At 39.9% G+C, this 17,896-nt stretch overlaps 1 protein-coding gene across 1 annotated transcript in view; it reads left to right on the top strand.

The window, feature by feature from the left end:
* Window positions 1-17,896, top strand: part of spg7 (SPG7 matrix AAA peptidase subunit, paraplegin) — a 28,338-nt gene extending 10,442 nt beyond the window's left edge. Inside the window, exons 10-17 of the mRNA XM_067452018.1 lie at window positions 2,409-2,533; window positions 5,701-5,803; window positions 8,893-9,003; window positions 9,094-9,209; window positions 11,416-11,572; window positions 12,653-12,813; window positions 12,949-13,026; window positions 17,520-17,896. Of these exons, the coding sequence (XP_067308119.1) occupies window positions 2,409-2,533; window positions 5,701-5,803; window positions 8,893-9,003; window positions 9,094-9,209; window positions 11,416-11,572; window positions 12,653-12,813; window positions 12,949-13,026; window positions 17,520-17,738 (1,070 nt within the window). The 3' untranslated portion in view covers window positions 17,739-17,896. The remainder of the gene's footprint in view (window positions 1-2,408; window positions 2,534-5,700; window positions 5,804-8,892; window positions 9,004-9,093; window positions 9,210-11,415; window positions 11,573-12,652; window positions 12,814-12,948; window positions 13,027-17,519) is intronic.

The following is a 17,896-nucleotide window of genomic DNA, read 5'->3' as shown; positions in this document are numbered from 1 at the left end:
GCCTGTTGTTGGAGAAATCGAGATCAGCCGTAGACGTAAAGAAAGCAGCAGCAAACATTAATAGGAAAAAAACGTCTTAACATGAACATTACTATTCTGAAACAAGTGCAGTTAAAGCATACATAAGCTAAAAAAAAATGTTTTCGGTTTAAGTTTTATTAGACTCCAGATCGAAAGAAAAGTGTGTTTTTACACTGAGCACGTTCTCTGCAGTCCGAGTGCGAAGCACGAATACACTGCAAGCTCACTCTCACTCATATCCGAGGTAAATTTCACACTTCATTCCCTGCGAGTTCAATAGATAGCGTGCAGCTCTTAAAGGGGCCACACTATATTCCAGCTCTTAAAGGGGCCACACTATATTATCTCTTAAAGGGGCCACACTATATTCCAGCTCTTAAAGGGGCCACACTATATTCCAGCTCTTAAAGGGGCCACACTATATTCCAGCTCTTAAAGGGGCCACACTATATTCCAGCTCTTAAAGGGGCCACACTATATTCCAGCTCTTAAAGGGGCCACACTATATTCCAGCTCTTAAAGGGGCCGCACTATATTCCAGCTCTTAAAGGGGCCACACTATATTCCAGCTCTTAAAGGGGCCGCACTATATTCCAGCTCTTATAGAGGCCACACTATATTCCAGCTCTTAAAGGTACCACACTATATTCCAGCTCTTAAAGGTACCACACTATATTCCAGCTCTTAAAGAGGCCACACTATATTCCAGCTCTTAAAGAGGCCACACTATATTCCAGCTCTTAAAGGGGCCACACTATATTCCAGCTCTTAAAGGGGCCGCACTATATTCCAGCTCTTAAAGGGGCCGCACTATATTCCAGCTCTTAAAGGGGCCGCACTATATTCCAGCTCTTAAAGGGGCCGCACTATATTCCAGCTTTTAATGGGGGCGCACTATATTCCAGCTCTTAAAGAGGCCACACTATATTCCAGCTCTTAAAGGGGCGACACTATATTCCAGCTCTTAAAGGGGCGACACTATATTCCAGCTCTTAAAGAGGTGAAACTATAGTCCAGCTCTTAAAGGGGCCGCACTATATTCCAGCTCTTAAAGGGGCCGCACTATATTCCAGCTCTTAAAGAGGCCGCACTATATTCCAGCTCTTAAAGGGGCCGCACTATATTCCAGCTTTTAATGAGGCCGCACTATATTCCAGCTCTTAAAGAGGCCACACTATATTCCAGCTCCTAAAGGGGCGACACTTTATTCCAGCTCTTAAAGGGGCGACACTATATTCCAGCTCTTAAAGGGGCCGCACTATATTCCAGCTCTTAAAGGGGCCGCACTATATTCCAGCTCTTAAAGGGGCCGCACTATATTCCAGCTCTTAAAGAGGCCGCACTATATTCCAGCTCTTAAAGGGGCGACACTATATTCCAGCTCTTAAAGGGGTGAAACTATAGTCCAGCTCTTAAAGGGGCCACACTATAGTCCTGCTCTTAAATGGGCCACATTATATTCCAGCTCTTAAAGGGGCCACACTAAATTCCAGCTCTTAAAGGGGTGACACTATATTCCAGCTCTTAAAGGGGTGAAACTATTGTCCAGCTCTTAAAGGGGCCGCACTATAGTCCAGTTCTTAAAGGGGCCACACTATAGTCCAGCTCTTAAAGGGGCCGCACTATATTCCAGCTCTTAAAGGGGCCGCACTATATTCCAGCTCTTAAAGGGGCCACACTATATTCCAGCTCTTAAAGGGGCCGCACTATATTCCAGCTCTTAAAGGGGCCGCACTATAGTCCAGCTCTTAAAGGGGCCACACTATAGTCCAGCTCTTAAAGGGGCCACACTATAGTCCTGCTCTTAAAGGGGCCACATTATATTCCAGCTCTTAAAGGGGCCACACTAAATTCCAGCTCTTAAAGGGGTGACACTATATTCCAGCTCTTAAAGGGGCCACACTATAGTCCAGCTCTTAAAGGGGTAACACTATATTCCAGCTCCTAAAGGGGCCACACTATATTCCTACTCTATTCAGAATTTTTAAGCTTAGGCTTAAGAGATATGAACAAGTTCTTTGAAAAACATCTATGACCTTTGTTACATGTCTAGTCTTCGTGCTCTGTTGAGTATGGTTTCACTAATAATAAATGTACATTTGCATAAAGCATGCATATTTGTCCATACCCATGTTGATTTAAGCATTACAAACTTGAAACATTAATTTAAGGTACATTTAGAACTGATTAAAATGTGCGATTAAGTTGCGATTAATCGCGAGGTTACTCGTGACAGTCCGATTAATTTCCGATTAATTAATTTTTAATTGATTGACAGTCCTTATTTAACCCTTAATGACATTGTGGCGTAAGAATTTGAGTTAGTCGAATGAACAGGTGACCTTCAATCTGAGATTATCAACATATTTTCCATCTCTGTTTTTTAGGAATGGGTACCACAGATCATGTGATTGTCCTGGCTTCCACTAATCGGGCAGACATTCTGGACAATGCGCTCATGAGACCAGGCAGGCTCGATAGGCACATATTTATCGACCTGCCAACTCTTCAGGTAATGAATGGTCAAAGTTACGCTGCAGCTACAGAATTCTTGGTTTTGATTTGTTGTGGTGTGGATAATTTGACAATGAAGATTTGCTGAGTGTATTACATTTGTATATGACTTATCTCTCTTTCTGGAGACTTTTAATCAAGCAACGGGATTTGGGTTGTTTTTCTAAGAAAACCTGATAAATGTTCTGAGATAAACATGGACACTACCGATCGAAATGTATAATAATTAGGATTTTTAAATGTTTTTAAGAGTTTCTAAAAGACATCGCCAATGTCATGTGATTTCAGCAGTTTGACATGTGATCCAAACTGCTAAAATCACGTGACATTGGTGTTCCGATCCATTGATCGATTCATTGATTCATAACCGTTTGAATCTTTATTTGAGGAAGACGGAAGAGAAGACAATGCGGAATAAAGTCGTAGTTTTTGTTATTTTTGGACCCAAATGTATTTTGGATGCTTCAAGAGACTCTAATCAACCCACTGATGTCTCATATGGACTACTGTGATGATGTTTTTATTCCCTTTCTGGACATGGACAGTATAGTGTGCATTGACTGCATATGCTCTGGGACTTAAATATAAAATATCTTAAACTGTGTGTGAAGATGAACGGAGGTCTTACGGGTGTGGACGTTAGGGGGAGTCATTAATGACATACATTTCATTTTTGGGTGAACTAACCCTTTAACTTTTCAAGCTGGAGGAAGAACATCATTTCGCACACCCAACCTGAGTGTTTTGGAGGTGAGGGAGATTTCCAATTTGTAAGAATTAGTCGGCCTGCTAACAGTGTAGGGAATGCTATTAATTGAGATTGGCCTCTTGAGATCCGAACTTTAGTGTGTACCACCCCAAATATTGCAATGATAGGATCCGGATCAATATTCGTATTACAAATATAGGTGAATGTGTTAAATATGTCAGGCCAGAATGTTCCTATGCTTGTGCATGACCAGAACATGTGAGCCAAAGTTGCAGGGGCTTGGTGACAGCGTGCACAGTTGGGATCAACATTAGGATATATTTTGGCCAATTTGGTCCTGGAGAGGTGCAGGCGATTAAATACTTTGAATTGTATCACACCTAGCACTTATAATGATTTTTTTAACAAACTGCTTGAACTAGAGCAGGGTGTCCAATCCTGCTCCTGGAGGGCCACTTTCCTTCAAAGTTTAGCTCCAACCCCAATTAAACACACCTGTACCAGCTAATTAAGGTCTTATTAGGCATACTAGAAACTTTAGCAGGTGTGTTAAGGCAAGCTGGAGCTAAACTCTGCAGGACAGTGGCCCTCCAGGATCGACTTGGACACCCCTGAACTCGCTATATGATAAATTTAAATAAGCTGATAACATCACTGTTTTCTCCAGGACCACTGTACAGCCGGATAAAATTTTGTTGCAATATCGTTTGACTCTGTGAAGCTGCTTTGAAACAATCATCATTGTAAAAGCGCGATATAAATAAAACTGATTGATTGATTGATTGATTGATTGATTTAAATATTCATTATTAGGGGTGCACCGATCCGATATTAGGATCGGAAATCGGCCGCGATACTGACGACAAAGCTGGATCGGGGATCGGAAAAATGAACAGATCCACAGGCCGATCCAGGTGTTTTTTTGTTTTGTTTTTTTAATCGCAGCAGAACCTTACGTAATTCGTCAGCTTCACGTGTGTCGCGTGCTCGAAGCAACATGGAGCGAGCCAGAGAGTCGGATGTGTAGAGATATTTTATGCTTGCCATGCCAACTAACGTTAGTTCATCTGTCGGCAATAATACTACCAATTTAATCCAGAAACACCATGTTAAGGAGCACGCTGCATTCCTGCAGCTCAGTAAAACTAAAGGAGTGGACAATATACCCCAGCAGCTAACTTTGCAGGATGCAAAGGATTAATTTAGTGTAAGTGACTGATAGTGAATAATGCTAATGTAATGAACTGACGGTAACAACGCGCTGTTGACGCTCGCGCATCTTGAGGAGAAATCAAAAAAGCGCCACTCACACATATTAATTGCGGTAAACATTAAAAATGTTACGTTTTAACATATGATACAGTTAAACAACTTCACACAACCAAATGTGCTGTTTCCCTGAATACCATCACCATTGAAAATGTCACTGATTTCCTATGACAGCTCCATAAACAATCATTAACATTAGTTACTTACATTTTAAATGCAATATTGAGTCTTTTTGTTCTATTTCAGCTGCGAAAATAGTTCCAAACAAAGATTCCAAGCAACAAAGTTCCAAACAGCAGAACCATAACATGTCTCACGTGTTCGGAATGATTCAGTGGTTGAATCAAAGATTCAATAACCTGTTCGTAAACGACTAGTCTCATTCTTAAAGGAATCAGTCGTTTGAATGAATCATTTGAATTAATGACTCAATGACTCACTCATTAAGACTCACCTACTGGTGGTTTAGTTTCCTATATTTTTCAACATTTATTTTGTTTATTCAAAAATACAAATCTCATAACATCATTTAATGCAGTAGTAATTTTTCTGGGTAAATAATTTAATTTGATTGGTAACATCCCTATAGTGTCTTATTTAAATTTAATGTATAGATCAAATTTAAGAATTTAATATAAAACCTGAAGCATATAGCTTATATTTAATAAGATTAGGGGAAAATGCCCTTTATAAAGGTAAAATATCACTAATATGCAGATTTAAAATATGTCAAAGCTGATTGAACACTGAGAACATTGCTTCAGAATAAGTTATATTTACAACACACACACACACACACACACACACACAAATCTAACTTTTTTCCCGGACAAGCACGACAAGTGAATGACCATTTTACTTATCCGAAGGACAGACATGAGCATGCTTAATGTCGAGCCCTAAATTATATTTTAGATTTGAATGCACAATTGTTTTTTAAATAAATAAGAATTCAACACTTTGCATACATCTGTTATTTTGTCTTATTATCTTTATTTAGTAAAGTCTGGTGCCTTTAGTCTCTTCAAGGAAGGTATACAGTTTATTATTAATTTAACAATAGTATCGGATCGGTATCGGGTATCGACAGATACACAAAGCCCAGGCATTGGTATCGGTATCGGGACTGAAAAAGTCGGATCGGTGCACCCCTATTCATTATACTTCTCTTGCTGCTTGTGTTGTAGGAGAGGAAGGAAATCTTTGAGCAGCATCTGAAGATCCTGAAGCTGACGCAGCCGGCGAACTTCTACTCGCTGCGTCTGGCGGAGTTCACACCAGGCTTCAGTGGTGAGAGATGTTTTCAAGATATGACTGTATTATTACCTGACACAAGTGTTCATTTCATTAACAAAAGGTATGACGAAAAGGAATCTTCTACCTTATTTTCCATGACTTAAACCCTCATCTTTCCCTCGGGTCATTTTGACCCGTACAATTATTTTTTTAATTGAGTGTTTATCAGAGTGGTCCAAGACCTCAGGACTTTAGTCACATTTAAACCACAAATACATGACCATTTTTTACTGGATTCAAGGAGTTTGTGTAGTTAAAATAAAAATAAAAAGTAACAAATCCTTCCCTCGTGGATCACTTTGACCCCCTTAGGAATGAATTAAGAGAACACAGAAAAACCCACAAATGCACTGCAAAAAAACTGCTTTTCTTACTTAGTATTTTTTCTAGTCTAAATATCTAAAAATTCTTACATTAAGAAACCTTTACTAGACAAGTAAAAACTATTGTCTTGTTTGGGGGGGAAAATAACTCAAAATTAAGAGAAATTTTGCTTAAAATAAGATAAATAATCTGCCAGGGTAAAAAAATTATAATCTTAATTCAAACAGAAAACAATATTATTTTCTCACCCCGTTGGCAGATTATTTATCTTATTTTAAGCAAAAACTCTTAATTTTGAGTTATTTTTTCCCAAAACAAGACAAATTCTTTTGCTTGTCTATTAAATATTTCTTGTTTTAAGAATGTTTAGATGCTTGGAATAGAAACAAGACAATAATACTAAGTAAGAAAAGCATGTTTTTGCATTTTGCTTAAAATTAAAACTAAAAATGCTAAAACTTTACCAAACAATGTGTATCTGAATGCACACTGAAGAGAAACTGATGTTAGGACCCAGTGGAACAATTTATCCGCTCCATATAGAGCTATAAGAGTCATGAAATATCATTTTATATTATTATTTTTACACAAGAGGACGACAGAGACAGCCAATGTGAGATATTTTGAGCTGGGTATGCATGTATTGGAGAATTATTTGGAATTTAAGTTGAAAGAATGTAAATTTATTATTTATGTATCTAATCTAGTAATAAAGGTAGACATAAAAAAAAATGCATTAAAAAATAGAAAAAATATTAGTATAACGTTAAGGCTTCAGGTAGTTTTGACCCGTGAGGGAAAGATTTGTTACAGAATATGATACCCGCCACTATATTAACATGCAATATCGCAGATGAAAAAAGACTAGATGAAAATGTAGTTAAAAAAAACTTTATGAAAAACTGACTAAAAAAGAGGAGACAAAATATTACGTAACGAGCTTAAATCTTTGCGGATGGCAGATGTCACAAGCTTAAATCCCCTAATTTTAACTTTTCTCTTAAAAGGAAACATTTTCTGCCAGGCTTTTTACTTAATATTTGCAATCTGGCAACCGTGTGCATGTGTTCTCTCTACACTGCAAAAGCACGTCTGATGATGTGAAAAGACTGAAAACAAGTAAGCTGGAGTAAGTTCAGCGTTCTCCATTGAGTCTGTCTGTGTTCCTTCACGAGCCGCTTGTGCTACTAAATGATGTGATGAACTGTAATAAATCTAAACATGATCTCAACTATATGTGCAATTGTTGATGCTGAATAAATGCTCTTACTCAATGTCTGTGTGACAGTACACTCTTTTATGCTGTTGTTTTAATAGAAAAAAATGAAAGTAATTATTGGAATTACTAAGGAATTTCACTGTTTTAATTAGAGAGAAATGACTTGATTTTATAATGTATTAATTTATGTGATGAATAGCATATAATAAATCAGAAAACTAGATTAGGTAAAATAAACCATGCGTATGAGATGGCATTTTCTTGATTTGCGCTTATAGGTGAAAGTGCAATAATTCTGAAGAAATGTAAACAATGCATTTCATAACATTGCAATTTTATAATTTTGGGCGAAATAATCATGACTATCAATTTAACCATTATGCAGTATGGACATTTTTGTCCTGTTCAGTTGTGTTTTTTTTTTTTTGATAACTTTGCCTGTGTTAATGTTAACTGCATAAAATGTGCAACAGGTGTGTATTTTTATTGGAATTTTCATTTTGAATCACCATTTATTGGCTTTATAATATACATAAACAAGAAACAGGAATAAAGTGAGTATTTACTTTATATGCCAAACCCCCCAAAAAAATTGCAGCATCTTGTAAAAAATTGTAATAATTACAATTTTGAAGCCTTGCCAACAGAATAAAAGCCTATTAACAAAGATTGCATAATTTTATAGTTAAATGGCAACAAGATTAAAAATAGCAGTTTTAAAGGTCCCGTTCTTCGCGTGTTTTCGAAGCTTTGATTATGTTTACAGTCTGCAATTTAACATGAGTTCATGTTTCGTGTGTAAAAAAACACAGTATTTTTCACACAATTGACTTATCTGTACAGCGCTGTTTCCTCTGTCCTAAAAACGGCCTGATGATTTCCTTGTTCTATGAAGTCCCTCCTTCAGAAACACGTAACGAGTTCTGATTGGGCCAGCGCTTTCCGTGTTGTGATTGGACAGCAGCTTAGCGCACTTTGCCCGGAAAGGTCCCGCCTCTTACTATAACGGGGCGATGCAAGCGCTGAATGCTCACTCTTCTCCATGTGGGAGAGCAACGAGACCACGCCCCCTATTTTGCATGTTCTTGTGGGCGGAGCTTTAGTCAACAGACGGTTCTAGTGACGTCATCACAGCAGGAAGTGCAGCGGTGTAGTCCAAACCGGCCGTTCGCTGTAGGCTTTGAAAGGGAACTTTTGTTAAATAAAATATCTCGCTTGGCATTGAACTTTGAGCTTTATAATTTTACTGGTATTATTTATGCTCTAACAGCAACATTACACACTAACTAAAGTTTGAAAGATGGATTTGCGAAGAACAGGACCTTTAATGGGTTTCAATGTGGACATTTTTTGTCCTCTATGAATCTGTGTAACTTTTTTATATTGATGCACAAGGGTTAAGTTTGACTAAAACTAGACTAAATGAAAACAGGACAAGGTTTACTAAATATGATTTGACGTACATTTGACACAGGACTAATACTCTAAGCAAAAACATTTTTGACAAAATTAACATCTGCCACATTATTCATATTTCCAGGGGCCGACATCGCCAACATCTGCAACGAAGCCGCCCTTCACGCTGCCAGAGAGGGCTTCAAGTCCATTGACACCTTCAACTTCGAATATGCTGTGGAGAGAGTCATCGCAGGTATTCAGCTCCTAAAAATACTGTAATATGATATTACATTAGAGGTTTCTACACAATCAGCGTCTGCTTGATGTTGTGTGTAACGTCTAGGGAGTGTGAAGAAGAGTAAAATCTTGTCTAAAGAAGAGCAGAAGGTGGTGGCCTTCCATGAGGCTGGCCATGCTTTAGTGGGATGGCTGCTCGAACACACCGAAGCCGTCATGAAGGTAAGCAGTGCATAATGTAAAAAATTATTTGACTTTTAAACATGAAATTTAACCGCCAGTAGGTGGCAGCAAATGACCGTCTTAATGAGTCTTAATGAGAAATTCAAACGATTCATTCAAACAGCTGATTCATTCAAGAATAACGTACCTGTTTATGAGAGAGTCATTGGATCAATGACTCAACCGATTCATTCAAAACGCTGAATCATTCTGTAACGAAACATGGCTAAGGGTTGCTGCTGTGATCTTTGTTTGGAACTAATTTCGCTGCTGAAATAATCAAAAACAGTCAATATTGCGTCAAAAATGTACTTAATTGACTTAATATTAACTACTTGTTTATTGAACTGTCCGATGAATTGAGTGTCATTTTCAATCATGATGGTATTCAGGGTAGACGGCGCTCTTGGTCGTGTAATGTTTAACTGTATCATACACCGGTCAGGCATAACATAATAAGCACTGTCAGGTGAAGTGAATAACACCGATGATCTCTTCCTCACGGCTCCTGTTAGTAGATGGGATATATTAGGCAGCAAGTGAACATTTTGTCCTCAAAAAGATTTGACCGAGTTTGACACAGGGGCGTAGCCAGCGGCCGGGCCTGTGCCCTCACTATGATGATAGGCCCCCCCAGTTTATTATACAAATATAATAATATTTGTTAAATAACAGTTCTTTAATTTATTTTAACGTACTTACAAACTTATTATAATATCTCAAAGACTGAAAAAAATAAAATGTGTTTTTTACAGTCTTTGAGATATGGTTTTTGCATAATGCTTGATTAATTTGATTGACAGCCGTGTTAGGCTGTCTCGTGTGAGCAGCTTGCGCCTCTGACTTCATGATGTGTGTTTACCTATTTACTTAGCTTATAGTTTGCAGTTGTGTGATCGAGAAACAGCAGCGATGCAAAATTTTATAAAAAGGAAAGAAAAAAATATATCGCATTACCGCGAGAGGTAACCCATCCATCAGGACGCAGGTAACATTAAGATTTCAATTGCAAGCGCATGTTCATTCTGTAAAGCTGGAAACACGGCATTATTTTCGACTAGTCATGATAGTGTAGGGGTAAGGTGTGCGGCACAATGTTTTGACGCAATTCAACCTGCGCCTTTTGACGAACTCGATGTACTTTCTTTTCTCACATCAAATCGGAAATGTTTATTTTCAATAAAATTGAAAAACATATTTGAAAAGTGGAAATAAAGTGTCTAACGTTTGTTGTAACCACTGTTCATGTTTTGTATGTGGACAGATACTATTTTGTAGCTACCCCCCACCCCCCTCGCGTGAAAGTGCCCCAGGCCCGACCAAAAATAAAATTCTGCCTACGCCACTGGTTTGACAACAGCCGAATTGTGACGGCTAGACGACTGGGTCAGAGCATCTCCAAAACTGCAGCTCTTGTGGGCTGTTCCCGGTCTGCAGTGGTCAGTATCTATCAAAAGTGCTCCAAGGAAGGACCAGTGGAGAACCGGCCACAGGGTCATGGGCGGCCAAGGCTCATTGATGCACGAGAGGAGCGAAGGCTGGCCCGTGTGGTCCGATCAAACAGACGAGCTACTGGAGCTCAAACTGCTCCAGAAGTTAATGCTGGTTCTGATAGAAAGCTGTCAGAATACACAGAGCAGCTCAGTTTGTTGTGTATGGGGCGGCATAGCCGCTGACCAGTAAGGGTGCCCATGCTGACCCCTGACCTCGCCGAAAGCACCAACAGTGGCACGTGAGCATCAGAACTGGACCACGGAGCAATGGACAAGGTTGCCTGGTCTGAGGAATCACGTGTTCTTTTACATCACGTGGCTGGCCGGGTGTGTGTGTATGTTTTACCAGGGGAACACATGGCCCCAGGATGCTAAAACTTTTACCGTAGTAGTATGTTAACTGGCTTGTGTGTGCCGCTCTCATTTGTATTGATTTCTCCTCGAGAAGCTGCACGAGCCTCAACAGTGCAACCTTGTTACCGTCAGAACACTATACATTTTATTTTATTATTTACTATGAGTCGCCACTTACACTAAATGTAATAAAATCTGAATCATTCTCGCGGTTTGGTGATTTCCTAGTTATCGCTCAAGTGTTAATGTCGAACCCTGTATTCTATTATTATATTGTGCCTAGATTATATTATTAGGGATTATATAATATATTTGCATTGTGATGGGTTGGTCTTTTGATCTGTGTCCTCGTCCTCCAGGTTTCAATCGCTCCCAGGACGAATGCCGCTTTGGGCTTTGCTCAGATCCTCCCGAGGGATCAGTATTTGTTCACCAAAGAGCAGCTGTTTGAAAGGATGTGCATGGCTTTGGGTGGGCGAGCCTCTGAGGCCATCACCTTCAATAAGGTCACCACAGGTATGTCATCCACACACTCATTTAATCTGATCATATGCCATCAATGTGAGAATTATGAATGCATACCTAAGAAATAGAACGACGTTGCCTTCAATTTGATCAGGTGTGTTTTTTTCCATAAAATAATTAATGTATTTCTGCTCTTCTCTTGCATTTTCCATTTGTTTACTACTAGTTTTTCTGTGTCATTTATTGCCAAAGCAGGACAAAAATGATACCATTATCATGTAATACCTGATTACAGAGTGGGTTGGCCTGTCACGATAACTACTTTTTGTTGCGCAACATATTATTCCAAGAAATAATTGCAATAAACAATATTATTGTTATTTCAAGACTGAATATATAATCCTAATATAACAGCATAATAATGCAAGTAGACCTACACACTTTCAACCTTTTAATTCTTTAGATCATGGAAATTAAGAGTAAAAAAAAATATTATCCTAAATAAGAAAAATTATAAATGTAATCAATAGTAAATAAATATTTTCCCTTGTGAAACGGCTTTAACACTCGTCATTCTGCGTTGACATGTTTATGTGCACTGGAACAGGGGATCGACTCCATTTTGGGCTTATTCTTCCAAATGGTCAGTAGTTGTCAGAAAAACGCTATAAAGTCCTCAAATTGTGCCTTTTTTCACCTTTCGATAACCGCTCTGTGTATGAAGGAACTCGTCTCCGTCACAGAAAACATACAAGATGACAGCACAATCGAGTAAAATATTGGTGACATTAATCATCATGGAAACATTATGGGCGATATATTGCATCACAAAAATTATTGAGGTCATGTTCATATAGTGTACGAAATATTGAATGATTATTGCGATAGGCCTAAGAACGGGGTGTTTATTTAAAGATTTTATAAAAAAATGATTTTTTTTTCCATTTATAATATTGGTTACACTTCATTTCAATGGTCCACTTTAGGCATTCTATTGACTATAAGTAACTTTGCAACTACATGTCAAATAGCAGTCAATAGTTTATTAGTAGACAAAGGTCGCAAAATGCACCCATTTCGCAGTCTGTAGCCCAGTTGTACTAGATGTCTGATAACTTATAAAATCCTTAGGTGCTCAGGATGACCTGCGAAAGGTGACCCGGGTGGCCTACTCCATGGTGAAGCAGTATGGCATGGTTGCCAGTGTGGGCCAAATGTCCTTCCCTGAAGATGATCAGGCAGGAATTGGACGGAGACCATTTAGCCAAGGCCTCCAACAGCAGATGGACCATGTGAGTGCATGAACATACTCCACTGGTGTAGTATGGGTGGCCTCACTCTGATGTGATTGCGTTGGTGTTAAATATAATTTGTCTTGAATAGGTGTGTGTGATTTATTCATTTGAATTCCTTTCTCTTATGTTCAGGAAGCTAAGTTGCTAATAGCACAGGCTTATAGGCACACCGAGAAATTGCTTTTGGACAACAGAGACAAACTTATTTTGGTAAGACATGCTTATTCTTACATACATACACTATGTTGCCAAAAGTTTTGGGATGCCTGCCTCTACATGCACATGAACTTTAATGACATCCCATTTTGTTATGAAGCGCATTTGTGAGGTCAGCAGAGGTGTGGACTCGAGTCATGTGACTTGGACTCGAGTCAGACTCGAGTCATGAATTTGATGACTTCGGACTCGACTCGACAAAATGTACAAACACTTGCAACTCGACTTGGACTTTAACATCAATGACTCGTGACTTCACTTGGACTTGAGCCTTATGACTCGAGAAGACTTGCTACTTCCCATGAAAACCTGGGGTAATTTTTCTTTCACACGGCCGCGCCGCTCTCAGTGTATCCGCATCTGTGGAAAAAATCTGCACCTGTATGCATGCAGAGAGCACGCGCGCTGCCTCCACGACATCCAATCACTGTAGTCCCGCGTTGGTTTGATTCGACAGTATCCATAGCTACCAAGTCCGCGTATAACACGTGACTTTGGGCTTTTTTTATTGGCAAGTCGCGGTAAAAAATCTCGAGTTGCGGGTCACGGTTTTTTGGGCTTATTAGAAAATGTGTGGTTGCTTGTTAGGAAAATATGACAAGCAACTTCATTTCTTTACATTTATGGTCGCTGTTTTGTCCAAATACATTGCCTGACACTGTCTTCTCACAGCTAATAGCCATAGTGCAACGATACAAGTGCTGCAGTCATTCGTCCTCATACATCCCGCCTCCTTCCCTTCATTGAAGAAAAATCGCGTTCAACGTGCAGGCATGTCATGTGATGTTATAAATGTAATGATAGTTTGTAGACGTAAATAGACGTATACATTTTATTTATTTATTTATTTTACAAACAATGCAACCAGCAGAGATGTACAGAGATGGAGAGGAAACAGGGAGGTGAGCCACCTAATTTAATTTTAAAAATATTTTTTATAATGTAGGCTATTTATTATGACAGGCTATTATCAAAACAGAAAAAGAAACAAAAGTATAGACTACTAATAATAACAGTAGGTATAGTTTGAATGTATTTTTACGTTGCTATATTGCAGCGCTCCCAGTGTTTTCCTGGGCACCAACTCCCAATCATAGACTGTAAAAAAAAGTGCATATTAATCCTAAATAGTAGCTATGTGACATTAGTAATTTTCAATACTATTTAGAGCAGATTGCACATTGAGATGCAGGGCTTATCCTTTTATGGTCTATAGTGTGCATGTTCACCACTGCTCCTAATATGTGTGCAATAACTCCGACTGGAGTTACCATATTCCTTCACGTCACTTTTTCTCTTTTTCCATCTCCAAACCTCTTCTGCTCACAGTCTTTATTGCAACTTGAAGAATTTTGTAAAATCCCATCTGTATTTGCTATTTAAACTCCAAGAGATTACAATTTAATATGTTGCAGGCTCACTTATTGACAAATTATTGATCATAAATTATACTGATGATAATAAAAAATATAATAATATTGGGCTTGTTTTGGGCCCCCACCCCTCTGTATTCTTCATAGCTGAGAAGAATATGAAACAGATGTCAGAAAATCCCTTATAGCCTCACATGTTGTATTTGAAACTTTTCTTTACTCATATCAGTGTTGTTGTGTTAATATTCATTGTCTATTATACACTACGGTAGACGATAATATTTCAGTTTCAGTGTATGCAATATTAAGAATGTTTTCACTGCTTCAAAAGTCATAAGAAATCCCTTTCCCTCAAGAAACTGAAGTCATATGCTTTATAGCAGTGCTTTTCAAAGTGGGGACGGGGACCCCTGGGTGCCGTGAGGGGACGCTAGGGGGGCCATGGCAAGCTGGCATAAAAAGTATAGCAAAACAAAATAATTGAATAAATTAAATTATTAAAGTAAACCAAATGAAACCAAAAATAAGCTAAACAATATTCCCATAATGGCCCTAAGTTTAGGCTAAAAGGACCCATGTCTATTTGAAAGTTGAACTGTTTTGCTGTTTTCCGTCCTTCGGATGAGACGTTAAACCGAGGTCCCGACTCTCTGTGGTCGTTAAAAATCCCAGGATGTCCTTCGGAAAAAGAGTAGGGGTGTAACCCCGGCATCCTGGCCAAATTTGCCCATTGGCCTCTGTCCTTCATGGCCTCCTAATAATCCCCCTCTCCTGATTGGCTTCATCACTCGGTCTCCTCTCCACCAATCAGCTGGTGTGTGGTGGGCGTTCTGGCACAATATGGCTGCCGTCGCATCATCATCCAGGTGGATGCTGCACATTGGTGGTGGTTGAGGAGATTCCCCCCTTCAATGTAAAGCGCTTTGAGTACCTTGAAAAGCACTATATAAATCGAACGCATTATTATTATTATTATTATTATTTTGCAATATGAGGTCAGTACAATACATGACTGAAGCTGCTGTGCATTGTTCTAGTGCAATATGCTGTTGAAATACAAGCATTTTCTGTGAAAATTTAAAAAAAAATGTATCTTCTTTTTTTCTTCTTTTTTTACTGTATTTGCTTAATGTCATTGTATAAAAAGAGGTTTAAATAGATACAAATCTTACAGACATACATGATTTGTATAATTTTATTTCTGTGGTAAGATGACTTGAAGTGACTCGAAACTAAAATGGTAGGACTTTGGACTCGACTTGAGACTTGTTGGCTTTGACTTCTGACTCGACTCGAGACTTGCTTCATCTTTGACTCGACTTGACTCGGGACTCGAGGGCAAAGACTTGAGACTTACTTGTGACTTGCATAACAATGACTTTGTCCCACCTCTGGAGGTCAGGCACTGATGTTGGACGAGAAAGCCTGGCTCTCAATCTCCGCTCTAATACCCCTTTTCCACCAAGGCAGTGCTGGTGCTAAATCGGAGCCAGAGCCTAGTTTCAAATCGGTTCTTTGTGTTTCCACAGCCAAAGCACCAGCTCCGAGCCAGGAAAAGTGGTTCTTAAGTAACACCAAAACATTGCTGGGCTAGAAGTAAGAACCGCTTGCGTTACCGTGATCAACAAGATGAACACAAACCTGTGACCGCCATTTTTTTCAATAGCAGCTAATCAAGCTAACAGCTGCTGGATTGTAATCTCCGTCTATACAAATCATGGAGAGCTGCACGAATGCGTTGGATTTGCGGCGTTTTAATGCTGATGTAGGATCATAAAGCCATGAGCCACTGAGGGAAGGCTTGTTCGAGATGCATCGGCGCGCGCTGTGCAAACTGATTGCGTATGACATCAAAGTACAGCGAGCGCCAACGACTCCTTATGCTTTTGAATCGCTCACGCGGTATTTTAATATCATACACGGATCGGTCTGCGCAGCGCCGATGCATCTCGAACAAGCCTGGTGTGTTTGTATTTCCCGCTGCCTCGCTAGCATTGCTAAAACGCTAGCGAGAAAGATGAGACGTATACAGTGACGTAAGACCTAGCTCTGCGGTGGCTCTCTTACCTGTGGAAAGCCAAACCGGTTCATAAAGGCTCTCAAGTCGAACCAACTTAGAACTCACATTAGCACGGGCTCTGAACTAGCACTCGGTTCATTCTGGTGGAAAAGGGGTATAATTCATCCCAAAGCTGTTCTATCGGGTTGAGCTCTGGACTCTGTGCAGACCAGTCAAGTTCCTCCACATCAAACTCGCTCATCCATGTCTTTATGGACCAACACTTTGTGCACTGGAGCGCAGTCATGTTCCCAGAAAGTAGGGAGCATGAAATTGTCCAAAAGGTCTTGGTATGCTTAAGCATTAAGAGTTATTTTAACTGGAACTGGAACAACCCCTGAAAAACAATCCCACACCATCCCCCCTCCAACAAACTTTACACTTGGCACAATGCAGTCATGGAAGTCCCGTTCTCCTACCAAACCCAGACTCGTCCATGGGATTGTCAGACTGAAGCGTGACTGGTCGCTTAGAGAACACGTCTCACTGCTCTAGAGTCCAGTGGCGGCTGCTTTACTCCACTGCATCCCACGCTTTGCATTGCTCTTCGTGATGTAAGGCTTGGATGAGCTGCTCTCATCTGAAGGCCACAGAAGTTTGGAGGGAGGTCTGGAGCTGTTTACTCTGCAGGAAGTTGGTGAATACTGTGCACTGTGACCCTCAGCATGCGCTGACCCCGCTCTGTGATTTTACGTGGCCTATCACTTCGTGGCTGAGTTGCTGTTGTTCCCAATGGCTTCCACTTTGTTATAATCCCACTAACAGTTGAGCGTGGAATATTTAGTAGTGAGAAAATGTCAGGAATGGACTTATTGCACAGGTGTCAACCTATCACGGCCCGACGCTTGAGTTCACTGAGCTCCTGAGAGCGACCCATTCTTTCACTAATGTGTGTAGAAGCATCTGCATGCCAATACCTCTGGCAATATAGTGTACATTGCTTATTCATTTTGATAATTTTCAATTGTTCAGTTAGCCTTTTGCAAGCTAGGGAAAATCTTCATAACAACGTTTTGGTTTGCATGGTGGCTTATTGTTCTTGATTGTGTTTTTAGCTGGCCAATACCCTGCTTGAGAGGGAGGTGGTCAACTACGATGACATCGAGGCTTTGCTGGGACCTTCTCCCTTTGGACCCAAGAAGATGATCGCCCCTCAAAGCTGGGTGGAGGCCGAACGAGACAAGCAGGACACTGGAGAAGATGAGCCACGCGGACCCCAGAGACCCCAAAGCAAAGACCAACAGGACGAGGACGTCAATCTGAGCCCAGCGTGAGCTTTCACATCACAGTCACAGGCCTTCTGAAGATCTGGCTGATTTTGCTTTTAAAGGGATAGTTCACCCAAAAATGAGCCTGTGATGTTTATATGCTGATCCCCAGTGCATCCAACATGTAGGTGTGTTTGTTTCTTCAGGAGAACACAAATGAAGAT

Source organism: Pseudorasbora parva, chromosome 1 (assembly GCF_024679245.1).
Source record: "Pseudorasbora parva isolate DD20220531a chromosome 1, ASM2467924v1, whole genome shotgun sequence".
NCBI classification, from domain to species: domain Eukaryota; kingdom Metazoa; phylum Chordata; class Actinopteri; order Cypriniformes; family Gobionidae; genus Pseudorasbora; species Pseudorasbora parva.
Note: the sequence above shows the minus strand (reverse complement) of the source record. Positions and strands in the feature narration are given on the sequence as shown.